The 25,281-nt window shown below is 44.2% G+C and overlaps 1 protein-coding gene across 1 annotated transcript in view; it reads left to right on the forward strand.

Moving 5' to 3' along the window:
* The window catches only part of HPSE2 (heparanase 2 (inactive)), a 134,023-nt gene that overhangs the window by 67,087 nt on the left and 41,655 nt on the right, over window positions 1–25,281 (forward strand). The window contains exons 4-5 of the mRNA XM_077349407.1: window positions 23,863–24,036; window positions 24,623–24,794. Coding sequence (XP_077205522.1) covers window positions 23,863–24,036; window positions 24,623–24,794 — 346 coding nt within the window. The remainder of the gene's footprint in view (window positions 1–23,862; window positions 24,037–24,622; window positions 24,795–25,281) is intronic.

Below are 25,281 nucleotides of genomic sequence, written 5' to 3' on the forward strand. Positions count from 1 at the left end.
AGCAGCTCCAGGTCAGAGATTCATCACAGACAGAATAAAGGCAAAACTAAGGCATGGTCCAGGTAGGGAACACTGTCAGCCACTGGAGCCAACCCCTGCTATTTTTAAAGCTAATAAGAGTGATAAGATGACAGTTTTAATCAATGAGGGCTCTTCCTTGACATTTTCTGTGTACATTAGATATTAAAACGTCAACAATATCAGCTAATTTCCTGCAGAATCATACATTAAAAATATAATTTTTTATATTATATATATATATTTATATGAGCCTTCGGGGAGGGCGGTATATAAATCTAAATAAATAAATAAAATAAAATAAAGTTCAGACTTCTGCTATCAAGTAACAACCGATTTATTTATTCAGATTCCATATTGAGGGCTATGCAAGACAAGTGATTAAGCCGAGGTGGTTTGCCATGGCTTTCCTCTGCAAAGTCTTCCTTGGAGGGTCTCCCATCCAAAAACCAGTTACACGTCCCTCAGACTTCTTTTGATATTTAATTAAACAAACAGGGCTGGGTGAGCTAAGAAAACTTTGTAAAGATGATGGTTTTATCATTTACATCAATGTCTGAAGTGTGTAGTTAGGATGTAACCAGACGTGGGTTGCCTTTGCCTGCCTCTGCATCATGACCCAACTGCTTCTTGAGGTCTCCCATCCAAGTACTAACCAGGCTCCACTCTGCTTAATATCTGAGATCTGATGAAATCTGGATTGCCTGAGCTATTCCGAGCTATTAAAGAGAAGACTTCACAAAAAAAGGGAGATGGCCATGTGAATTAAATTTGCATACTTTAAGCAGGCAGGTCAAATTTTGTTTTGTCCAGTTATACAAATGTCTGCCATTCCTTCATTTACAGAAAAAAACAGAGAGAGAGAGAGACAGACAGAGAGAGAGAGAGAGAGAGAGAGAGAGAGAGAGAGAGAGAGAGAGATATCTAATGCTAATATATGTACCACAAGTTCTCACCTAGAGCTCCTTGCTTTTCATGCTTGTCTCTTTCAAATCGGTCAGTCATGTGCTTTGTGTTTAAGGAGCCGGGAAGCCTCTGCTCCCTCCATTCCAGTCTCTGACATGCTGTGTCTTGATTAGATGGATGAGCTAGGGGAGTTATTTAGTTAAAAACTGCTGTGCAATTTTTGAAATACTTATTTGACTACAAAGATGTCCACATTTGTATGACTTGGTTTTAAAATTGGATTTTAAACAATACCCCAGTAATGAAGTTTTGCTACATCCCTTAAAGATGTATTCAGTTAAACTTGGATATGCTTCTCTCCAGAATGTTGACCTTTTGCCCTTCCCAAAACTCTCTGAATGTGAGCTGTTCTGGCAGCAACTAAATCCCTTTGGGGTCTTCAGCAGTAGCTCCTTTCATCTGATCAGGTTTAAACTCTGACAAGATCTTTGTCCAATCCTTCCCTCAAAAGGCAGGCCAATGGCACCATTATCCTAATCTTCACCACCTTGTTCCAGCTTTAATGGTGCTCATAAGCTCAAAGCAGGGGCTGGATTTGAGCAGCAAGATTTGTCTGAGTACAGTAATAAAAGTGGTGTATTGGTAGAGACTGGGCTACATTTGAATGGGAGCTGAAATGCCCTGTCTATGGAGAATTACTTTGAATTTGCTTGTCAGCTCCTGGAAAGGCAGAAACACCCCTGCTCAGAGCTCACTGTTTAGCACTGAAGTTGAGCTATAGAGAGCCCTCCTTGGTTGTTCAATTTTGGCAGCAGACTGCCAGCCATGCTAAAGAGAATACAAAAGACAGGATATGCTGTGAGAAGGGTCAGCAGTTATGCTGACTATTGAATAGTGGGGTCAATAAGGCGCGGGCCAAAACAGCAGCTCTTTATTAGATTGCACTGCCCACCACCTGAACTTACATGCAGTGAAGAGTTCCTGCCAAAGCCTATGAATGGCCCAGAGTGAGAGTTCCCAAGTTCAAACTGACTGGACCAGCTTAACGATCCAGTAGCAGGATGGATCCTGTACCCTGGCCAATACCATTAAGAATCCCCGATGTTAGAATTGTAGTTTCCGCTCTGTGGTTCTGCTAATCCGCATACACGGTGCCGACTGCTAACAACTTCTGGCATGAGTTGCTGGTAGCAGTGTACAAATATGCCCATATTTGGTTTGTTGGCTTGTTTGTTTTCAGATGTTGTCATTGTACACCTCTTCACTTTCCCCATTTTTGGTGCTGGCGTTTCTTATTGTAAGGCATTTTATGGCATTTTTTCCTTGCCTGCCATTTATGTTCCATTTATACTCTACTGATTCAAAAATCATTTTGGAAAATGTATTCGTTGTAATGCATTAACAATAACTATTTTACATTATTATTTACATTATTATCATTAACTATTAATATATGCAATTATTATTATTATTAAGTATCAATATCAATTCTACTGATTTATAGTTATTTATTACTTAATGAAAAATGTAATCATATTTAGCATGAGGAAACAGAAGATAGCAGAAATCAAACTCATGGGTTTGGTTCAACCAAGAGAAAAGTAAAAACAAAATGAGGATTTTTTTCACCCTGATGAAATAGTTGGTAACACATGAGATTGTGGCTTATTCTGTCAGTTTTTGAGTGCACATTCTGAGATTGTCCAGTTATTCAGGGGACATGGGAAAATGCAGAGACTGTTACTTCCCATAAGGAAGGGTCAGCTAAATACCCCAATGCCTAAAGGATGGATCATGAGAACCGGGATTTCTTGGACACTGTGAACCTGAAGCGATTCAGTGGTAAGTTCAGGATTCTGAAGCCATAACTATGTCTGCATCTGAACAAAGTGGCTAGGAAATCTAAGCCTCCAGCAGCGTGTATTCTTTACAACAGTGGCTTCTAACCTTTTCAAGTCTGAGGACTCCCTTTATCAATAAAAAATTAGTGGACTCCACCCCCAGCACAGTAATTATTATAGTGGTGAGTATCCATTGGTTGGGAATTGCTTAATGACAACAAAAAATCAAAATGACAATGCTTGGTTATGTGGATTTGCAGACCCCTTGTAATAACTCTGTGGCCCCATGGTCCCTGCCTCCCCAGGTCAGGAGCTCCCACATTACAAAATCACAGCCAAGCAACTCTTTGGAATGATCTCAGCAGTGATGTCTAGTTCCTCTTTGTTTCAGGTAATTTAACCCTGTTGTCTTCTCATATGACTCACCTGCCAAATCCTGAGATATTTTGTTGAACAGTGAGTGCATGGCTTTTTGAGGCTTCTCTGAATAGCCAACTACAAATAGAGAAAATCGAACTCAAGGCAGTCTGTAAAGTTGCCGGTCCAGGAGGTCACCCTTCACCTGTCACAAAGCTTGATGGAATTAGAGATCTTCCAAGGATGCAAAGGAACTCATGCAGAGACAGGTACAATGAGTGATGTAAATATAAAGAGTCAAGTACATCTTTGAATACAGGGAGGGTGATAGAAACTTAAATGGCATGATAATAGGGATAGCTAGTTTGGGCATGTGTTATTCCTCAGGGCAAACCTCTCGTTGCTGGCTAGTGTAATGATTATTTGTTATTTTATATTGGCTTCATTGTTGCTATTTGCCTTGGATCCCAGTTCTTTGGAAGAAATATAGATCTATAAATGTTTAAAATAAATAAACAAGATCCCTATTTCTGGTGATCAGGTGCCTGGGGCTATTCTTTAGAGCAGGGGTAGTCAACTGGCAGGGGCTCATGGGAATTGTAGTCCATGGACATCTGGAGGGCCGCAGTTTGACTACCCCTGCTTTAGGGGCTGCTGTGCTGTAAACAGGGACCAAAGCTTTTGAAAGAGCATTTTCCTAGCATGATTCTAGATTTATTCAAATGCTGCCTGGGATGTACAAAGGGATATTTCTTCTTTAACTTCTTTCTTTAAAAGCTAAGTCAGCATTTGAAGCATGGTTTTAATTAAGGATTTCAGATCGAAACATTTCCGTTTTTGTATGTGTGTGTGTTTTTCCTTAGGACAGTTTTCAGTTAAAATGTTTTAGAGTTTTGAAAAACACCAGATGCCCAGCTCTCAAAGTGTGCAAAAGAAATGTAAAAAATCCACCAGACTCTCTTGGTTCTTGGGTAGATTCACGTGTGTGATGCTCACAGTGGAATTTCAAGAGGTGGGGAATGACACAAAGAGGACAACAGTTAAGGTCAAATGGGCCACCATTAGGTTTATTTGTAATGACTCCTGGCATGCAGCCACTGTGCTGGTTGCAGAGCTGGAAATAATTTAGGCTCTAATGAGGGAGCATTTTTGTTTCTTTTCCTCATATCAAGCTTTTAAGGTGAGGCTACTTCTTGATTCAGCTGTCAAGATCTCCAGTAAACCTCTCTCTGGTTTCTCAGAACTAGCATGATCAACCTGGCTATCTTGGGGTGTGTCTTCCAGTTAAGATGGAGTTACATTCCATGGAATTTTTACATGTCTTGGTCCTGGAAACAGAAAGTTTGCATTATGTTTTTCCTTCTCAAAACTACTTGGAGATCATCTTGGGGATCACTTGGAGATGAAAAGAGACAACATATCCTTGAGCTGATTTTGCACTTGTTTACTGGTCAGCCATGATAAAGTCTGTAGCCTCCAAGGCTTCCCAAGCAGGCAGGAGACCTGGGAAGAGAGCATAATATTTGGTTGCACTGGAAGAAGGCTTTTTAAGATTCTCATAATAAAAAATGGAGGTTCTGTGTTTCCTTGCAATTGGGCTCCCTCAAGCCGTTGCAGGGGAGACCCAGGTATTATTTTTGCTTACATAACTTTGTACATGACGCTAAGGTTGTCAAGTCTTTAAAAAACCCGTCTTGATATAGATGGCAGGGTCAGGACCACATCAAGGTGATATCTCTTCTAACAGCTGGGCCAAAGGGGTCGGGTCCCAGCAAAGGCTGAAGGTGGACTGATGTCTTTATTTATGCAAGGAGCTGGGAAATCAGACCTGCCTCTCCAAAACAGACTGCTGGTGCTTATTAACTTGCAGGCGTGCAGTTGGGCTTAAGGATGATACTCACACACTCCAACTTTTGGCAAACAAGCCACAGCTTTTATTTTAACAAATCAACATCAAGGTGTTGTCCCACTAAGGGGAACAGGAGCCTAACCAACCAACCTAAGGCCACCTGACCTTTTTCATCCTGGCAGCACCCTGGGTATCTCGTCCCAGGCCCCTGCTGAGCCACAGGATCCCTTGCTGCCTGGAGTGCCCTCCAAAGGTGGCCTGAAATGCTTTGGAGGTGTAAGCCTCTTTCAGCCACATTCCATGCCGCCTGCATCCTGCGGGTGACTTTGGGCCGGGTTGGCCTCCCGCAGAATTCCTGGCTCTTTCTGAGGCCCCCCATGTTTGGCCAGACTTCCTGTTTTCTAGACTCCCTTTCCCTGGTTAGGCTCTTTCCCCTTAACCTCTGCCAGCTGTAACATTATTTATAACATTTCAACTTTGCAAACATATAAACCCTCATCTGCACAACTCTTCAAAATCCCATTCAAGGTAGGGTGGGCAGGTGGGAAGCAGCTCGCTTGGGAAGAAGAGGCCGGCTGCCGAGCATGTGGCGCCTTATAAAGGCCCTATCTTTTGATGCGGCACTTCCATGCCACGCCAGCGTCGCCCGGCCCAGGCGCTCCCATAGAGTACCTGTAGTAAACTAGATAGTAAAGAGTTAACTGAAGCCTGATGAGGAGTGGAGGGAAACTCCACCCCTCCAATTATTCTTTTTCGTTACTTTCATTTTCCTAAGTTAGTTGGAGCTAGGTTGCAAATAAAGAAGTTGTGTTCTGCAGCTCCGGTGAGTATCTGGATTTATTGATTACAAAAGTACCATCCTGTTAATTGCAGCCACTTTAAAGGTGTTCCAGTTAGTCACTTCAGAGAGTGCTCTGGTGAAGCAGGAATGCCTCCGGGCTTCTTGATCTATCAGCTGAAGAGAGATCACAGGGTGCATTGCTGGTTTTGGAGGGATGGGGGTTAGAGTGAGGACTGTCTCCCTAGAGGTAGACTCAGAGATGGACTCAGAAAGGCTCCTTTTGGACCAAAGGAGGCTCCTGGAGGAGCCCTTGATGATGCCTCCTGGATTGTTTCCAGGTCTTCAGCTTCCTTGTCAGAATCTTCAATGAGGAGAAAGCTGGTGCCCTTATCCATGGTAGTATCTGGACAGGGCCTAAATTCAGATTCCACATTGAGTCCACAGGAATAACCAGAGGATGAAATTAAAATGGTAAGCTTGCATGAGGGACCCAGAGATCTCCCAGAATTACAACTGATCTCCGGACTACAGAGGTCAGTTTCCCTGGAGGAAATGGCTGTTTTGGAGAGCAGACTCTATAACATTGTATCCCAGTGAGGTCCATCCCCAAACCCTCTCTCCCCAGAATCCACACCAAGTCTCCCAGGGATTTCTCTATATTGAGTTGGCAACCTTATTTGGAATCCAGAAAAATCTGAGTTGACTCACGGGCAAAGCTGACCACAAAAGCCATCTATCCACCAAAGGTTTAGAGTTTATAAAATACAAGAGGAGAAAAACAAAATCCAACTAAAAACAAATTACAGCAGATTTAGGAGGACACTTCTATTACCCACTTGAGGTCCCCAGCCCATGGGGCTTGCTGGTGCGGCTGATCTTGGGGGAGGGAAAATCCTCCTTAACAAGGTTTATTTATTTATTAGATTTCTATACCACCACTCCTGGAACCAGCTGGCTCCTGGCAGTTTTCCATCCCTGTCTTGGGACATTCCTGGTGATTTGGAGGCAATGCCTGACAAGGATGTAGTTTGGGGAGGGGAGGAAGTTTAGCAGCTATGCTGTAATTCTGGGACCTCTCCAGGCCCCACCTGGAGGTTGGCAATCCTGTGTAGCTACCAGGTTCTTGCATGTGAATGGGCTAAGTCCTATGAGAATAACATTAACTGGATTCTTGCTGAGCCTGGGAATGGCTGTGAAGCAGCACTCTTCCACACATCTCCCTCTCCAAGGATCAAAGAACAGTCCTCTTATTTTGGGAGATTTCTTGTGGGCTTGTCCCCTTTTTGCCCCTGGGTGGGCTCTGACTGAGAGTGCTCTGCTGTGCCTTTCAGTAGTGATCTACTCATAATTGTTTTCCCAGTGGGCAGCAGGCCTGAAGGGGAAATGGCCGATTGGATGTGCTAATTTATTGCGGCTGGTAAGCATTTTATAATGATTATAAGCAAATACGTTGAAAATGTGCTTAGCATTTGTATGATTGGTATTACTCTGAAGGCATTTTGTCATTATGAAACAAGCTGTGATTCTTCAGCACTGTTGTTGAAGCAGATTGCTACAGGAATGAACTCTGGTCAAGGAACTGGCAGCATGGATCAGCCGCACTTAAACTTAATCTAGAGTTCAGTGTCTGTATAAGGAGGTAAAACATTCAGCCACAAATTGTGTAAACTGCAGCGTTATGATTAAACAAGAGATATGAAACATTACTGAGGCATGATCACATGAAACATGGGAGAGAGAGGGAAACAACCACATCTTTCATCACTCTGTGTAAATGGCATGTTCAGGCTGACAAACTGTTTATGGTTACACATGCCCAACTTTCCCAAGTAGTTAGAGGCATTTAAAAGGTGACACTTCTCTTTCAGAGGAGAAGGCATTGGAAACACGTGGTGTTATGGTAGTATTTGTTTTAGAATCATAGAGCTGGAAGGTACTTCCAGGGTCATCTAGTCCAACCCCCTGCACAATGCAGAAACTCACATCTATCTGCCCATCCACGGTGACCCCAATTTCATGCCCAAGTGATCCCAACTCCAAAAATCTCCAGAATTCAGCCTGGCCTGAAGGAAATTCATCTACCACCCCACAATGGCAACCAGCAATTTCCTGGGTATGCAACGAAGGGCCAGAAGACACAAACTGGCACATCCCTTCCTGCTCACCCACTCACAATCTGCCTAGATTCATAAAATCAACATTTTTGTGAGATGACTATCTAGCCTCCGCTTAAAAACTTCCAAAGAATGAAAACTCACCACCTCCCGAGGAAGCCTGTTCCACTGAGGAACCGCTCTAACTGTCAGGAACTTATTCTAGAAGTTTAGCCAAAAATTCTCCTATAGGTACTCCTATAGGCAGCAGATCTGCACCTATATCAAGTCTGTACTCCACATATATAGAGAGATCTTGCATTGCTGTAGCACATCAACTAATTCACTTTTCTCTCTCTGGCTCTGATAGCATATGAAACTACACTTGTTTTTCACATAGACATCTGTTTACCCATTCCATTTAGCTAGGCCCAGGGATTTCTTCTTCCAGTTTGGCCAGAGCCATCTCTTGATAGTAGATACGTCATCAATGGGCCTTAAGATATATCATTCATTCAGTCATTCATTCATTCGTGTCCCAACACTCCCACACAAGTGGCTCAACAGCCTCCTTACAATGTCAGTGTGTGTGTGTGTGTGTGTGGGGGGGACTCAGGGTCACCAGATGGATAGGCTGATCCTAGGAGGGGCCCAGATCTTCCTTGCTCTGGAAGCTCCATCTTACAGGCTCTGCAGAACTGAGCTTGCTCTTTCAGAGTCCTCAATTCTCTCAGGAGCTCATTCTACTAGGTTGGGGCCAGGACTGGTCAAGGCCAGAAGAACCTCCTATGGGCCAGAGATCTCCAACAGATTTGCACCCACAGGGCATAGTTCCCTGCAGAGGGCATAAGGAGATAGTCCTGCAGATATGTGGGGCCCAGGCCATGGATGGCCTTAAAGGTTAACACCAGAACCTTGAACCTGATCCAGGCTGCAACTGGCAACCTGTGCAGCTGCCTCAGCATAGGCTGGATATGGGTCCTCCAAGCATTTCCTGTGAGGACCCTATCAGCTACCATTCTTTTTGGGAGTGGGAAGCAGGGCTGTGATAACTTGCATGCAGAAGGCCCAGGATCAACCTCTGTCAGCTTCAGTTAAAAGGATACGGTGATGTGAAAGACATCTACTGGAGATCCTGGATGCCTGCTGTCAGGTAGCCAATACAACAGGGATCTTGATAGGCCACTGGTCTGACTCAGCATAATCGAGTATTCGTGTAGTATAGACCAGTAGTTCCCACACACTATTTCAGGCTGCTGTCTCCCTGGGCTCCCAGGTCATATTCCACCCATATGGACCCTTTCCTAGTATTAGGTCTACTGCAAATTCAAACCACACTATCTTGCCTACTCTACTTTTTGGATTGTTGTGCAGCAGCTATATTTTAGCCTGGAAAAACATATAGAAGTTGTTCTTTGTAAAAGCCACTTTGAGTCCTCTTTGGGAAGAAAGACAGACAGGAGGAGAGAGAGAGAGAGAGAGAGAGAGAGAGAGAGAGAGAGAGAAGCAAGGTTCTCCTCCATGCATATTACTGACATGAGTTCTCCCTATGGAGCTGTTGTTTGACCCGTGGGGCACCTGTGTGTTTGCCCCATCAGGGGAAATAGCAATTCCTCACAGCCATTTCAGACCACATTACCTCTCCTCATCTTACACTATTTCACTCCAGATCAGACTCCTGCATGATTTACAAAGAAAAAAGTTTGCAAGCTCTGGTCATGGTTTTTTAACATAAAAAACATTATGTGTGAGAGGTCAGCATTTATGCTTCAGGGGATGACTATATTGTCAGTGTGGTGTAATGGTTAGAGCATTGGCCTCTGATCTGGGAGACCCAGCATCATATTTCTGCTCTACATTGAAACTGTGGGACCTTGAACTGGTCATATTCCGTCAGACCCCAACGATAGGCATGGGTGAGTCTTTGAACTTTTCAATGGCACTAAACCATTTCTTCTTGGCTCCAACTGATGCTTTATAATCATTTCCTGATCTCATTTCCTTTTTGTAATCCCACCATTTGCTATTTATTTATTTTTTAAATTGATCTGTCAGTTGCACTTATTTCACCGTTGAGCACAAATGGAGTTGAAAATAATAATTAAAAAAATTCCACACTTGCATGCACCTCCCCAACACTCATGAACTCATGTTTTCCTTCCCACTTAGTGTGATTGGCATTTTAATTAAAATATTTCCTGCCCTTATTTCCTCTTTGCAGTCCTAGGCTGTTTAAAATTAATGGAGAAGAGGACTGCATGGCCAGACGTGTAAGTGGCAGAGCAACCAGACAATGGTTGGGCATTACCAAATGCATCATAAGTCTTTTTCCGGGTGCATTAGTGACATTTGGCCATTACGACAGGCACTGTGATTACGACAGGCACTGAGAGTAAAAAATAGAGCCACAAACCAAGTCCGGGAGAAAAAAGATGGCGAAGGGGAACAACACTGGATAGCAACCAGTTGGCTTTGCCACTGAGTGAATTAGCAATGGCAATTCCAGACGAAATGGCGAGAGCAGAAGTAGCTTGTGAGGTTTGCTAGTGTCAGTGCTCCAGTTCACCGTGGGTCAAGCAGGGCTTTGCTCCTCTTTTTCCAACCATGCTTTCGTACAGGCTGGAGGCTGTTCTGAAAGCAGCCAGTTCTTGCCTATTTGGGAATGCTTTTAAACTGTTCCAGAAACCGCGTTTGTTGATAGATCAGGGTACTCAGAGAAGAGCGGCTGATCTAAGCTATACGAGAGACGGTGTAAACTCTAGCCCAGCGGTGCCAGCTGTCACTGCTTAGAAACACATAATAGATTCTGCTGCTTTTCAGACAGCACATCTTACAGCCACATAAACCAGTCATTCTGTCATCAAAATCCCTGGCAGCAGAGAAAAGTTCTTCTGGGGTCTGCATTCTTGGGGCAGTTTGGAGTGCAGAAGCAGAGGGAGGCAGCTTTGCAACGTGTCATTTCCCAATCTGGTCTTAGGGAGAATAGGAAAGCTAAATGCCAGAGAGCCTTGGATCACATAACTGCCCTTTGTTTCAAGGGAACAATAAATCCAAGTCAGGAACAAATTCAGTACCAAAATGAGGATCAGGTTCACAGTAAGATCAGCATATGATGTAGGAACTAGCACAAAGGGGAACCCAGCTAGGGACTGGTGAGAGTTTTTGATTGGCCTTTCTTCTTGTGGCTTTATGGAGGCAGAAGTGATCAATAACATGGGATTGAGACATTGGAACTGAAGGGGATATAAAGAAAGAGCAACTGGAATTTAAGCCAGATTTGGAATGCTGAACACTAATGCTTGGATCCTTGCAAATGCACCCTAATTGGGTCATCATGTCTTGGTTTTTACAACTTTTTGACCCCCCCCACCCAACCTTGGGAAAGGTGAAATATACTACCCCTAACTGTCAAAATCCCTTAGGTTTCTGGTGCTCTATTCCAGTACGACTGCTAGTTCTGAAAGCTTTATCAAATGGAGCCTAAACTGATACTCTTTCTAGCAATGGGTAGAAAGTTGCTCTCTCCACTCCAGGTTCATCTTACTCTGGATAAACTACATCTTCTGTGCCTTCTTGTCTTTGGTACTGGGTGGGGTTGGGCTTAAGCTGGAGAGAGAGGTTCAGTTGTCTCTACTTGGCAGTTTGAGTCCAGAAAGACATTCCTCCAGTTAGAGCTGTTGTCTAGCAAGAGGAGGAGCCCTTTTGGTCCCTTTTGTTACCAAAAATGATGTGTGAACTCATAGCCTTCTCTTTATGCCAATAAAAGGTTACTGACTGACTGACATAGCCTTCTCTTATTTAAACACTTTATGTTCCTTGAGCAGATATCATACATTATTAACAGCATTATACCAGTCTGCTCCCCCTTCCATAAAAAGGATTCTAGACAAAAATGTTCCTCATTGGATGGACTTTGTAATCATCTGAATTCCGGGTCAGCTGCGATGTGAGCTTTCCATTGCTGGCTCTAAAGTATGCTTCTTAGTGATGAATGAGGGATGCTTGGCCTTCTCTCCTCTCCACTTTGCATCAACTCTCCTAGTCCTTGAAAGGGCAGGAGAGGGATGGTTAGTTTCCAAGGCAATTTTGTCCCAGATGCAGCCTGCTCTTGCAACTATGCTTTTGAAGTTGGAGGTTTTTTCAGCTATCGGATTGTGCCGTAGAACTGAATCGCATGTGCATTGTAAAGTGCAGGAAAGTTGAAATGCAGCTGTAAATCAGTCTTCTTGCACACTCATCAATTGATTCAGAAACCTGATGCAAGCAAATTGAAAACTGTTGTCCTGCCATGTCATCAACCAGAGTGTAGCTGCAAAATAATCTAAATGCCAAATGGCAATTTGGTCCTAGTGAAGAAGGACCGTGTGCTTCACCATCTTCTGCAGAGTCCTGGAGGCAAGTTCACCCAGCCATGTATGTCACTCAGAGATGGAAACATCAAGTCAGGACTTGCATATATGAAATCACCGTCAGCAATAAAGCATATAATTTGCATATCCACTCAAGCAAGAAAATTTACAATGAAGGTAATTTCAATAGAACTGCCAGGCATCAGGTGAAAAACCCTCTGGATACGTGCTGGGCTGTTTTTGCAGTTATCTGTATTCTCCGGGACTCCTTCATATTGAAGAAGAAGAGTTGGTTCTTATATGCCACTTTTCTCTACCTGAAGGAGGATCAAAGCAGCTTACAGTCACCTTCCCTTTCCTCTCCCCACAGCAGACACCCTCTGAGGTAGGTGAGGCTGAGAGAGCGCTGATATCACTGCTCGGTCAGAATAGCTTTATCAGTGCTGTGGTGAGCCCAAGGTCACCCAGCTGGCTGCATGTGGGGGAGTGCAGAATTGAACCTGGCATGCCAGATTAGAAGTCCGCACTCCTAACCACTACACCAAATTGGCTCTCTGGAGGTCAGCCTTGCTTTTGCACCTGGCCATCTGCACATGCAGTTTCCAAATGGCAATACTGAGGACTTGCTTTCTTTTCATGCCATTCATATTAACTTTGGAGCCATGTGCTCCTGTGTTTTCTTCAGAGGTGCGGGGTGGACAGCCCCGCTCCCTTCCCCTTTCCCCCTTTTTTTTGTACATGAGCGATAACGCATGTTCAATTTAATGTATTTATGATATCTTTTGAGGAAGTGTGAATAAAACTTTGAATAAAATTTTGTTGCTCTTTAAAGTGCCACTGGACTCTAAATTTGTACTTCTAAGCTGAAATGATTGGGGGGGGGGGGAGCCTGTTCAGGAAGAAGGTAAAAAGAAGGGGGTGGAAAAACAACTTTCATGTGTCTTAAGGCATCCAGAAATACAAGAATGGCGGCAGGGTGCAGGGGAACGAAACAGGAGGTGGAGAAGCAGGGCTTGCAGGTCCATGAAAGCATGTTGAGGGCATGGAAAGAAGCCACTTTGAATGCTGACCACACACATTGGATTACTGCAAATTTGCTGTTTTCCTGAACTCCAAAAAGCTGCACGATGGACACTTTTCCTCCGAATCTGTGCCTGAGGAGTTCGATTTTTGTTTGAAATTAAGGAAATTCCACACAGCTAAAAGGGTGCGAACTCAAAATTTTAGGTCATTGTGGAAACACTTCTGCTGAATTTACATACAAGCCTTTGAATATTAGCCCTACATCAGGATGTTGATATAGTAGATGAGGTCATAGAACAAGGGTGTTATCTGGTATCTAGGAAGTCGCGGACTGGCCCTATGAATACGACTGAAAGATTCCTCCAGAGGGCTTTCTTGCATACAGAAGTGGATCATTTATGTTTTCTCATCCTCAGCTGCTCCTGACATAAAATGTCGTTCTTGGTGGAAATCTTCCCAGTATGGAGAGCAGGAAGCCCCTGCAGTTAAAGGGAACATCCACACAACATCATCCCCATGCTGAGCATGACTTTTGGGCTTCCTGTTGCTTCACTCTTTAAACTGATGAAAAATTAACCCTCATTGACCCATTTCAAGTGGGGAACTATGGGATAGTTGCTATGGGTGGAATGTCTACCTGAATGTTTTTTATGTGGCTGATACAGGAAGGAGGCAGGGCTAAGTTGTACTTTCCACATGGCAGGTGGCTGCTCATTGCTCTGTGCCATCATCCCTCCCAATTGGGCCTTTTTCTCTTTCCCAGTCCAGTTGGGCTAAAATGGACACTGAGGGAAAGGAGTCGGGTCTGGACTGCTGGGGGGTGCCATGATTACTGGCCCACTGTGCTTTTGTGCTCATGTGACAGAGGGAAGGGGAAGGAGTGGTGGTAGAGGGTGAAGCATTAGTGAGGACAACAAGAATGGGTATGTGCAGGCTCCATTCTCACCCATTCCTGTTATAGTTAATGCTGCTATAATAGAGGAGGATAATTTGACCCCCCCCCCAATAAATGCAATCAGAATTTATGTAACTCACCAATAGAAAATTGCTGGAGCTCACAGATCTCCTTGGTGGGTTTAATTAGCTACAGAATCATCTCTTGCATTCCCATTTTAGTTGTTCTTTGTAATGTCGGATCTTAGTAAACACCACAACCTGAGAAGATTGAGGGTTCTTGGTTATAATAGAATGCGTCCTGCTTCCAATTGTGCATCTACAATGCAGTTGACTAGAAGCCTAGGTAATGCATTAAATATAGACTATTTTATTACCTACAGACCTCTGCTGTATGGGAATTCTTGAGTTGCATGAACTTACTTTTGCTGTGAGCTCAGTTCCTGAAAGAGTTCTTATGGGATATTTTTCATGGAATTTAGCAACGAGGCTGCAAAAGCCCTGAGGTTCCCTCCAAACATGTCTAATGCTGAAGACAGATATTTCCTTCCCCCTTTCAATGAGTGGAAGACAGTCTGAAGGAGAAATTTCCTGTCATGGTGAACATCTCAGTCTGACTTTCATCTTTGGTAAACAAGTTCTGCCGGTTGTCCTACTTCTTAGAAAACCTGTTTGACTAGAGATGACAGCGAGACAGAACAAACCATTGAATACATGATGGGAAACTGATCCCTTTTCCAACCATTTTCAGCTGTCTTAAAAACTGTTATCTGTCTCCAGCCTCAAATCATTTACAGCACAGTCCTACACCTGCACATTCAAAAGTAAATCCCATTGAGTTCAATGGGAATTACATCCTAGCAAGTGTGCTTAAGCTTGCAGCCTTGGTATCCTTGGCAACCTGACAAAGCTTTCATCTTCATGTGGGGCTAGAAGAGAAAATATTATTTTTATAACTATCATTTAGTATTCTAAGAGTTCAGCATACTTAACACTCACTTTCTCATTTATTTATCAAAACATTTATATCCTACCTTTCCTCATATTTCAGGGTACCTTATAATAATAAACATTTTCAGCTTAAAAACAAAAATAAAATAACAATTATTAAATATCTTCCCCTCCCCGCAAAAGAGAGAAGCCCTGCCAAACACAGGCTTTGCGGCACATTGTGAAGCTCTCTAAGGAGGGCCCCCTCACCTCTTCAGGGGACTCATTCAATAGTACAATTATACTGCCCCAATTGTATTGGGGGTTTTAATGTTTTTTAATATTTTTATTGTGAACTACCATGAGCCGACCTGGCCGAGAGTAATGGTGTAGAAATCGAAGGAAGGAAGGAAGGCAGAAGAAGAAGAAGAAGAAGAAGAATTGGTTCTTATATGTTGCTTTTCTCTACCTGAAGGAGGCTCAAAGTGGCTTATAGTTGCCTTCCCTTTCCTCTCCCCACAACAGACACCCTGTGAGGTGGGTGAGGCTTAGAGAGCTCTGATATTACTGCTCAATCAGGACAGCTTTATCAGTGCCATGGCGAGCCCAAGGTCACCCAGCTGGCTGCATGTGGGGGAGTGCAGAATCGAACCCAGCATACCATATTAGAACTCCGCACTGCTAACCGCTACACCAAACTGGAAGGAAAAGTCCTAAAGTGTGGTTGATGCTAGATGGGTCACCCCAAGTGGTGGGTTAGCCAACCACTGGCAGCCTGATGGCCATAACTGGTGTGCAGGAACACATGGAAATAATGGCCCTTCAAATATGGAGATCCCAGGCCATGAAGGGCTTAAAAAACTATAACCAGCAGCTTGAATAAGAAACAGACTGGCAGCCAATGTAACTGTTTCAGCACGGGCAACATATGCTCCGCATGGCTAGCTCTTGGCAGTAGTTGGCTGCCACATTCTAGACCAGTTGTTGTTTCCAAGTTGTATTTTAGGGCAGTGCCAGATAGAATGCATTGCATCGGGTTGCCTGTCAGGGTTGGGAAATACTTGGAGATTTGAGGATGGAGCTTGGGGAAGATGGGATTGAGGGAGGAGAGTAACTGTAGCAGGGTATAATGTCATAGAATCCATCTTCCAAAGCAGCCATTTTTGCCAAGGGAACTCACCTTGGTCATCTGGAGCTCTATTGTAATAATGGGAGATCTCCAAGTGCTACCCAGCATTGCAATAATCTAACTTTCATGTCACAAAACCATGGGGTTACATCATTATTGTTATTGCTGTTGCTATTATAGCGGAACCCAGAACTTCTAGTGTCCAGATTATCCACTGAATCATACTGGTTCTGTATTCCACCCCATCCCCCATCTCCTCCTTTCCCCCTGTAGCTTGTCCCATGATTGATGACATCTTCTTGGCTCTCTCTCTCCCATAGACTGTGTGAAGTGCCATTGTTAATATTAAATTGTGTGTCAATGGCAAATTCCCAAAGCCAAGGAAAATAAATTAAGATTTCTAGAGATTATTGTCTCAGTCAGTGACATCAACACTGTGCATCAACGCCTGCTTTTAAATATTTAATTTAACAACACCCCAGAGACCATTTTCCTCTCACTAGTCTCAGATGCAAGTTTGCAGTGGCACAATCACAAGACACACTGGAGAGTGTCTCAGAGACAACTGGGTGGAGCATTCTGGCATCTGCAAGAATACAGCCAAACAGTTGTTTAGCAGCATTCATGTGGTTCACAGTGAGTGACTCCCCTTGTCAACAGACAGACAATGTTATGTAATGGCATTTTATTTTCCTGCTTTGTTATTCCAATACCACTGAAAAAAAGCCAATGCAAGACTCTTTAAAAGCACCAAGAAGATCTCGCCCTGTGCAGACAGGCACACATGCACTGAGGTACACGGCAGAATACATTACCTAAGATTTGTAAACTAATTAACTAAATTTTTTGATCTATCTGACAAGCACACGGCATTACCTCATAACTGAATCAGACCGTCCCCAGAGGTCCTCAGCCTTTGTGAACCTGTGGGCAACTTTGGAATTCTGACACAAAATGGCTGCCACAGGAGATGGAGCCAGCCAAAAAGTATCAGGGAATGAGATTATGCATAACTCCAATGGTAACTCTTCACCATTTCAGGCAGAAGCTCTGCTTAGCAGGAGGCATTTAAAATGAACATATTATTTAAATGTATATTTTCTTGCTCACACAGAACTTACCTTCAGTCATGCAGTGAAGATCTTTGTGCTGTGATGGCAGTTGTGGCCAAAGTAATATCTCCAATGGCCAGTTAGGAGCCCTGTTGGACAAAAGTACCACCTGACCCCCGTGATTTCCTAAAAAACACATGTGTGTGGGGGCACCAGGAAAGGTGTTGGTGGGTGTGGGGGGTACCATGCTAGGGACCCCTGACTTAGTCCAGTACTGTCTTGCTCTGACTGACAGCTAGTGGGCTCATCTCATCTCTTTCCTTCTGCTACATTTGTTTGTGTATTTACTTCATTTGTTGTCTACCTCTCTCACTGTAACATCTACCTTTAACAGCAACTCCATGTGCAGAAATTATGCAAGTAAAGGTCACTCACCACTATATTTTCATGTCAGGGGAAAGCATGGCTTGTAAATTTATATATGTTAGGCTGCTGTTAAAAATATATGAGTACAGCCCATGAATAGGTTGGCAACCTAATCTATGAGAATGCATGGAAAGCACTAGAAAATTGCAAGCAGCTTCATCTACGCTTGCCTCTGAAACATTTGGATTTCCAGACGAGAAGTATCTCAGGAAGCATCCTGAGGTTTCTAACAAGTGGGAACAGGCAGATTCTATTAAATTTCCACAGGCAACATGTTTCTTTGGTTGAATGGCTGGAAAAACAGTGTCCTGTGCATTGCAAAAGTTTTGAACTTTTACAAAAGGGCCCCACCCTGAGTGGGATGGAAAAAAACAATTTAGCAGTTTAATGTAGCTTTTAGTAATTGAGAACACAGTGTTTTCCTCGTTTTCAGTTGGTACCTTGCCTGTTTTTTTACATTCATTATAGTCTATCAAAAATAATAGCTGTATGTAGGGTTTTTACTCTGGAGGAGTAAGAACACAGACTTTTTCATAATTAATCATGTCCAAGTCTGGGGTTGATGGGTCCAGGCCCTGGTCTGCCTTTGTCTGTACCAGATCTGCTGGGATGGAAGAAACTGTCTCCAGTACAACTTTTCCTTTTGTGCAGTACAACTTTTAGAAAGGCAAGAGGTCATTTATGAGACTGTGCCCATCAACCCTAACAGCATCTGAAGAGTAGTAGAATGAAAGAGTTGACAACTTTGGAATAAGATCTTGAAGGTCTTTCTTTTAACAGTAACATAATACTCAGAAGTGAGGTGAAATTTGCACATTTGGTAATAAATTATTGTCTGCTAATTAGAGTATATCAAGTTGCCATTAAAAGCACAAGAGCAATTGAGGCCATTTTTTTGCTCATTTGGTAGTCCTTCTTTTGTCTTGCCAAGTGTTTATCTATTTTGCTAAATGCTCTAAAGCAGTGATCCACAACCCCCGGTTCATAGAGCGGTATCGGGTCGCGGCTCCAAGCTATTTGCTAAAAGCGGCCATTAAGGTCTGAACAGCCATCCCTTAAGACTACCCCCCCCCCCCCCGGGCCTCAGTAAAATTGTCAAGCGTTGACTGGTCCTCAGTGATAAAAAGGTCGGGGACCACTGCTCTAAAGTACCAAGATGGGATGCAGTCACTGTGCCTTCTGCTCCATTCCTCTACTGGTCTCCTTGTCCATCTTACCTACCATGGCTCGCAGAAGGCTCATTTTACCCTTCAGTGAGGCATGAAGAAGAAGGGCAAAGGATCTAGGGCTTCCATTGCTTCAGAGCATGTAAAGATACAAGTACTCTAAGTGAAGAACTGACAAACCCAGGGCTCAGTTGAGATAACATAATTAGGAGTATCCTTATAGCAAATAACTGCTTTCTAGCAAGCATGGATTATATCAGTGAGTAGCCTCACTGATGCTCCCTCTAGGAAGGAAAATGAAAGGTAATTTGTGCTGAAGTGCATGGATGCAATCCATCAGCAGAGGAATGGAGGGGGAGGAGGCAAGCAGGCACTGTGCAGGAAGCATATGACTTCTCCCCGCATCTCCTGCCTGCTTTGCTTCACTACTTCTTACTTAAGAAACACAATAGCGGTCACCATGGCAACACATGTTCCCTTGGCACCTGTGGACTCACAGGTGGACTCCTCTGAGCCTTGAATATGGTTCCCAGCCCCAGGCAGGTGGGCCTGGTCATTACTGATACAGTTGCTCCTGGAGTCCAAGCATTCATCCTGGTCCCATTTTGTCCTGAAAATGTCTTCTTATCCCTGCTGTTTGCCAGCAAGTGCTGGCTCTCCTACATTTGGCTGGCATTTCTAACCCAGCTAAAGACCCCATTCCAGGGACAAAGGCCAGCCTCCAGGATTCCAGGAGGAGGTTTCTCTGTGTGGGAAGTGCCGGGCTCATCTGCCAGTACCTGTTACTCAAAGGACTCTGACATTTTCCAGACTTCCCTGCAGGGAAACAGCACCTGATTCCACTTAAAGCTTGCAGCATCTCTCCTCCCCACTCCCACACCTCACCCCAGAAAACATGGAACTCTCAGAGAACAATAATGTAATTGGCTGGGAAAATCTCCTCAGGATTTTCCATCAAAACCTGGAGCTGGCTCAGACAGCGCTAACACACAAACACATGCAAGCCGGAGGCCCCAAGGCACTCATGAAAACATGGGTTCCCCCCAGAAAATGCGTGACCGGGACGGAATGGAGCCCAACGTAACAAGGAGTGACTGAGACCTGAGAGACAACAGATTCCCTCAGGGGATGACCCAGTCTTTGGCCCCATAAAGAAGAAACCACCAGCCGTCTGGGCCTATTTAGCATCCATGACCTTTCACCCTGGAGATTCCCACCTCTTGCCTGCTGTGTGCAGGCCCGTTTTACAGCAGGCAGGGTTACCTTAGTGCCGCTTCTATTTTTTAAATGACGGAAATGTTCAGTTCTTAAAATATCTGCAATGTCCCCAAAATGTTTATATTCACATCTATTCCAAACTACGTATTTAGAAAAAATTACTAATAATCAATAGAATTTGCGCCAAATGAAGATAGCATGGAATGCTGAAGACCAGATTCAAATCTTCCTTCAGCCATTATCAGGGAGGGCAGACGGGGAAGTTAAAATGGGTGAGCAGCATTGCTGGGGCACTCAGTTCAGATTCAGCTGGAAGTGTCAACAGTGGGTATCTGTTCACTCACTGCCTCTGCCAAGCCTGGGCGGGAACATTTTTGAAGATTAGGGGGTAGAACCTGGGGAAGAGAGGGACCACAAGGGAGTATAATACCGTAAAGTCTATCCTCCAAATCAGCCATTGTGTCTAGGGGAACTGATCTTGGTTATCTCATATCCGCTGGATCTCTGGCAGATCTCCATACCCCATTTCCAGTTCTAGCACCTGTGGCTACTGCCATATGGCCGCAGTGTGGGAGGTGACACCAGGAGAGCTGGCACTGACTGACCACCACTGCTAAATGAAGAGTTAGGGCTAAGAGGTTTCTGTGGCAGTGGCAAAGCAGCTAGGACTTCACTCTGCTTTCACCTAGCCATCAGCAGCTCTCAAGACAACAGCCCACCAGGCATTGTGCCCTGGCCTAGCCCTTGCCAGGCCCATCCTGATGACCAGTGGGGGAGGGACAGAGGGTTTCAAGATTTGGGGATGCAGCTTGGGGAGAACAGGGATCTTGGGGGGGTGGGGTGGGATGATGCCACAGAGTTCACCCTCTCAAGCATCCATTTCCCCCAGGGGAGCTAATCTCTGTAGTGTGAAGATGAACTGTAGTTCCGGGGGACCCCCAGGTCCTTCCTGGAGGATTGTGTCCATATGCCCTTGGCCATTCACTCTTAGCCTCAGATGCATGTCTGAAAAATGGGAATAATAATTTTTACCTCACAGAGCTCTTTGGACTATAAAGTGCTTTGCAAATTAAGAACTATGTGTCACAGTGGCAGTCCTCCCGAAGTAGCCAGAGCACCGTACGTAGAAAGAAACAGATGTACAGAGTAGGCTCAGCTCGTCCAATTCCAAGCATATTTAAAAAAAAAAAAAAAACCAATAGTGTTGTCAACCCTGGGGAAGGGGGGAGGGCTAGAGATCTCAGTCGGTTCCCCTGAAGAAAATGGCTGTCTTGGAAGGTGGATTCTATGGCCTTGTACTCTTGAGGTCCGTCCCCTCTCCAGACCCTATTCTCCCTGGGCTTCACCCTCAAAATTTCCATGTATTTTTCATACCCAGAGGTGGCCATCTTCATTGTATTCCAGTTGTTTATTAACCAGCCTTAGCCTGTTTAAGTGCATGTATCACTACTTTTCAGCGAGTTGTCTGAAAATTCGGCCGTCTGAGTTTTGACAGAGTATAAATATGCAGAGAGGGGCAAAGCAACAGGATGCTTAAAAGAATAAAATAGTTTTATGATGAAGAGAAAGTGGAGAAAGAGGATTAGTCCTAACAGTCTGTCTGTTCTGTTCATTCAGGCTGTTCAGTTCTGGAGGCAAGCAGGAAGTCTCAGATTGAACCAGTCAGGACATAGGAGGAGACTATTTGAAAAGCAACAGCAAGTTTCTATTCTAACTATGCTAAATATGCATCTCCTCCAGTGCTCCCTGGAGGATATTGGCTGCATTCTCTTCAATCATGCGCACTGCTATAGAAAGAAACTTATTAAGCAAAAGCACCAAGCTGTTAGGATGCTGCCCCAGGAGGCTCACAAAGACTAAAAAAACAAACACATTATATATCTAGATGAATAATTTTGTAAATGCAATCTAGTATCAGTAGCCTAACATGAGTGAGTGGTAGCCATTCTCTAAGGCCTGGATTCCCAACCAGGGGCCCATGGACACCTGGGGGTCCACAGGACCTCTGGAGAGGTTCTGTGGCCTTTCCCCTCCTGCCTTAGTGGACTCAGCCACAAGGTAGGGAACTCCACATCTACTCTCACCTTAAACCCCCTCCTGCCCCCCTGCCAATCTGACTGTCCCCCTTAGTCCTCCTTGAGCCTGTCTGTTAATGCAGGTGGTGATGTCACAGTGACATGTCACTTCCTTGGGGTGTGGCAGGGAGGTGTGGCCAACTAACATAACTTCTGGGGTTCCTCAAAACATGAATAGGTTGAAAAAGGCTGCTCTAAGTTATAGCTATGTCATTATTTATAGTTATTAAATGAGGATGGATGAATACTCTGTGGCTAGCTGTACACAGGAAGGGAGACTGCACATCCAACAAATAATTTTAGGGGAAAACACATAATAAAATTTGAGGATGGAGGAATGAAATGATAGAATTATGCAGGAAGTAGGGGACCATCTGAGGCTTTGTAGTTGATTTTGAGGGAAGACCATGTACAGTGTCTTACAGTAGTCTAGTCTTTATGTTAATGTCACGTGGATCCAGGTAGTCAGGTCAACTGTAATAGGGCAAGAGGCCATTTTATAGGAGTGGGCTGAATTGGTAGAAAGCATTTCTTTTCAGCTGCAGTAGTTTGCTTCTGGACCTGAGAGACTTAGGTTCAAATCCCCACTCTGCTATGAATCTCAGAGGATGCCTTGAGGCAGTCAGTCTTCTCGTAGTCTAATCTAGCTCATGGTAAGAAGGTTGTACTCGGCTCTGCGCTCACTGGAGGAAGGGAGCAGGAATGACAGATAAAAAGACAGATAAACCTTGCATCCATTAAAGACATGAAACAGACATCCATAAAGGGAAAAAAACACAAAGCAGCCTGAATAGCTTTTGAGTGTGCCTTCTTAGGGTCCATCATTTCACCATGTTGAGAAGGGGAGCACTGGTGAAAATCTAAAGGTATCATTGCATTTTGAAGGCTCCCAAGAATGTGTGTCATTTGGATATAGTTGGTATGTTTTTTTTTCTTGCCACTCAAAGGAAAGGCGATAATGGGACCCATTCCACACATTGAAAAAAAATAGAGTTACTCCAGCACCATGGCATAATGCTAAAAAATAATGCACCTCCAGCCATTCCTCAACTCCTGGCTCTCTTGCTCTACTCTGCCACCTTCTTGCACTTCTTGGCACTCTGCATGCTTGCTTGAAATGGCGGAGGAGAGGAATGCACTATACATGCGACTCTCTTCCACCTGTCAATCAAGCCAGGCAGCCAATCACCTTTCTCCCTGTTTAAAGGAACCGCAAAGCAAACTAATTTTTTTAAAGTCAAACTTCTCAATTGCTATACCTATGCATCTGATTAGAGGGTTAGAGAGGTATGCTTTGTGTGTTAACTGGTGGGGAAAAGGGTATTTTCAGCACTGCCTGGATGAGTTCATGCATATTCATTGCTCCAGACAGTTTGCTTCAAAAAAAAAAAAAAAGCCCCATCCCCAGGAGAAGGGAGAGGGAAGTGGGTGCAAGGGCGGGCACTGGAGGTGGAGATAGTGCTTCTTCGCCTCCACAGTGTTCCTTAGCATGTGTTTGCTGATTGCTCTCTTGCTTGTGCTACATGGCTGGGGGAATCCACTTTTGTGGATTTCCCAAATAGCACTTTAAAATGAAGGATGTAGCTGCCAGTTTGCTGCTGGGACACTGAATGCTGACGAAGTCATGTAAAATGCCAAAAATATGTGTCAGCAAAAGGTAAGCTTTTCACTTTATTTTCTGGGTGCGGAATGGTCCTGAGAGTTACTCTCTGAGGTTCTTTACATGAGTTTCAGGCTGGTTTTGTTTCTTCCCAGCCAGGTCTCTAGACAAACTCTATAACTTTGCTGACTGCTCTGGCCTCCACCTCATCTTTGCATTGAATGCTCTGCGACGGAATCCCAACAATTCTTGGAACAGCTCCAATGCCCTCAGCCTGCTCAAGTACAGTGCGAGCAAGAAATACAACATCTCCTGGGAACTAGGCAATGGTGAGTGGGGCTGAAGTGGTGAAGGGAGGGAGAATAATAAGGGTTTCTGTGGTCAGTTTAAGTCCTACGCTGGGAGCAACTTGCAATGGGGGCTCCTCAGCAACTAACAGTCACTGGGACCCACCAGCAAATGGCATCATAGGCCACAAAAAGGCCACTATTTTGAGAATCATGGAAAAGAAGAAACACATATCTTGGACAGAAGATTTCAACGCTCCAGACAAAAAAAAGAACCAATAAAGCTCCATCTCCAAGCTGGTGAAGGTGAACCAAAATGGTTAGAAAGAAAAACACAGACGTTTAAATCAAAACCACCAGCACCCTTTTAGAGAAGAATTTGGCCATTTAGAATGCCATGAGATTGAAGCCATAGCGCATTGGTACCAGGGGATTCCGCCACCTTCCATTGTGCCTTTTTAAGTGCTGAAATCGCTTCCCTCATGCCTCAGTCAGGATCAGGCCCTTGTGGCATTTTAAAGTCACAAAGTCTTCTCTATGGGGTTGGCAGCCACCAGTTGGATCTATGGCTGCTACATCTCATTTGGCTCTGAGATGCTACTAAATGCATGTCTCTGTTTGCTTGCAGAGCCAAATAATTATCGAGCCCTGACAGGGCGAGCAGTAAATGGCACCCAGTTGGGCAAGGATTACATGCAGCTGAAGAGTCTGCTGCAGCTGATCCGCACTTATTCTCGAGCCAGCGTGTATGGACCCAACATTGGGAGGCCTAAGAAGAACGTTGTGTCCCTCTTGGATGGGTGAGTGATGTGGTTCATGGCAAACAATGCTGGGAGTCAGAAAACCGAATGCTTCAATCTCCAGGTGCTCCTGTACTTTTAACTGTTGCATGGCAGTGAAAGACTCTGTAGGTGTGGCTACTCTACTAATGATGATGCAGGAAAAGGGAATGCCATGTTTGCCGCACACTTATTGACAGAAGCTATTTGGGCATCAGTAGTTTGGGCTGTACAGACTACTTTCTTATCATCTCTGTTTTTGATTTCCAGTATATGTTCTGCTACTGGAAAGACCAGGATTATGACATTGTAGGCCAAAAGTGCTAAGGTTACAAGGTCCATTGCAACAGTGTTCCCATGACCCTTTGTCACGGGATCACCCTATTGTATTTCTCCTGGTCTTTCCCTCTCCATGATATTTCCCGTCAAAAGTCTTAAATATTTGGCGGAATCATAGTTTTCTGAACAATTAGTGATTATTTCATTCAAACTTCCACCTTGGGAACCT

The sequence above is a fragment of the Paroedura picta genome, chromosome 8 (genome assembly GCF_049243985.1).
Source record: "Paroedura picta isolate Pp20150507F chromosome 8, Ppicta_v3.0, whole genome shotgun sequence".
Lineage (NCBI taxonomy): Eukaryota > Metazoa > Chordata > Lepidosauria > Squamata > Gekkonidae > Paroedura > Paroedura picta.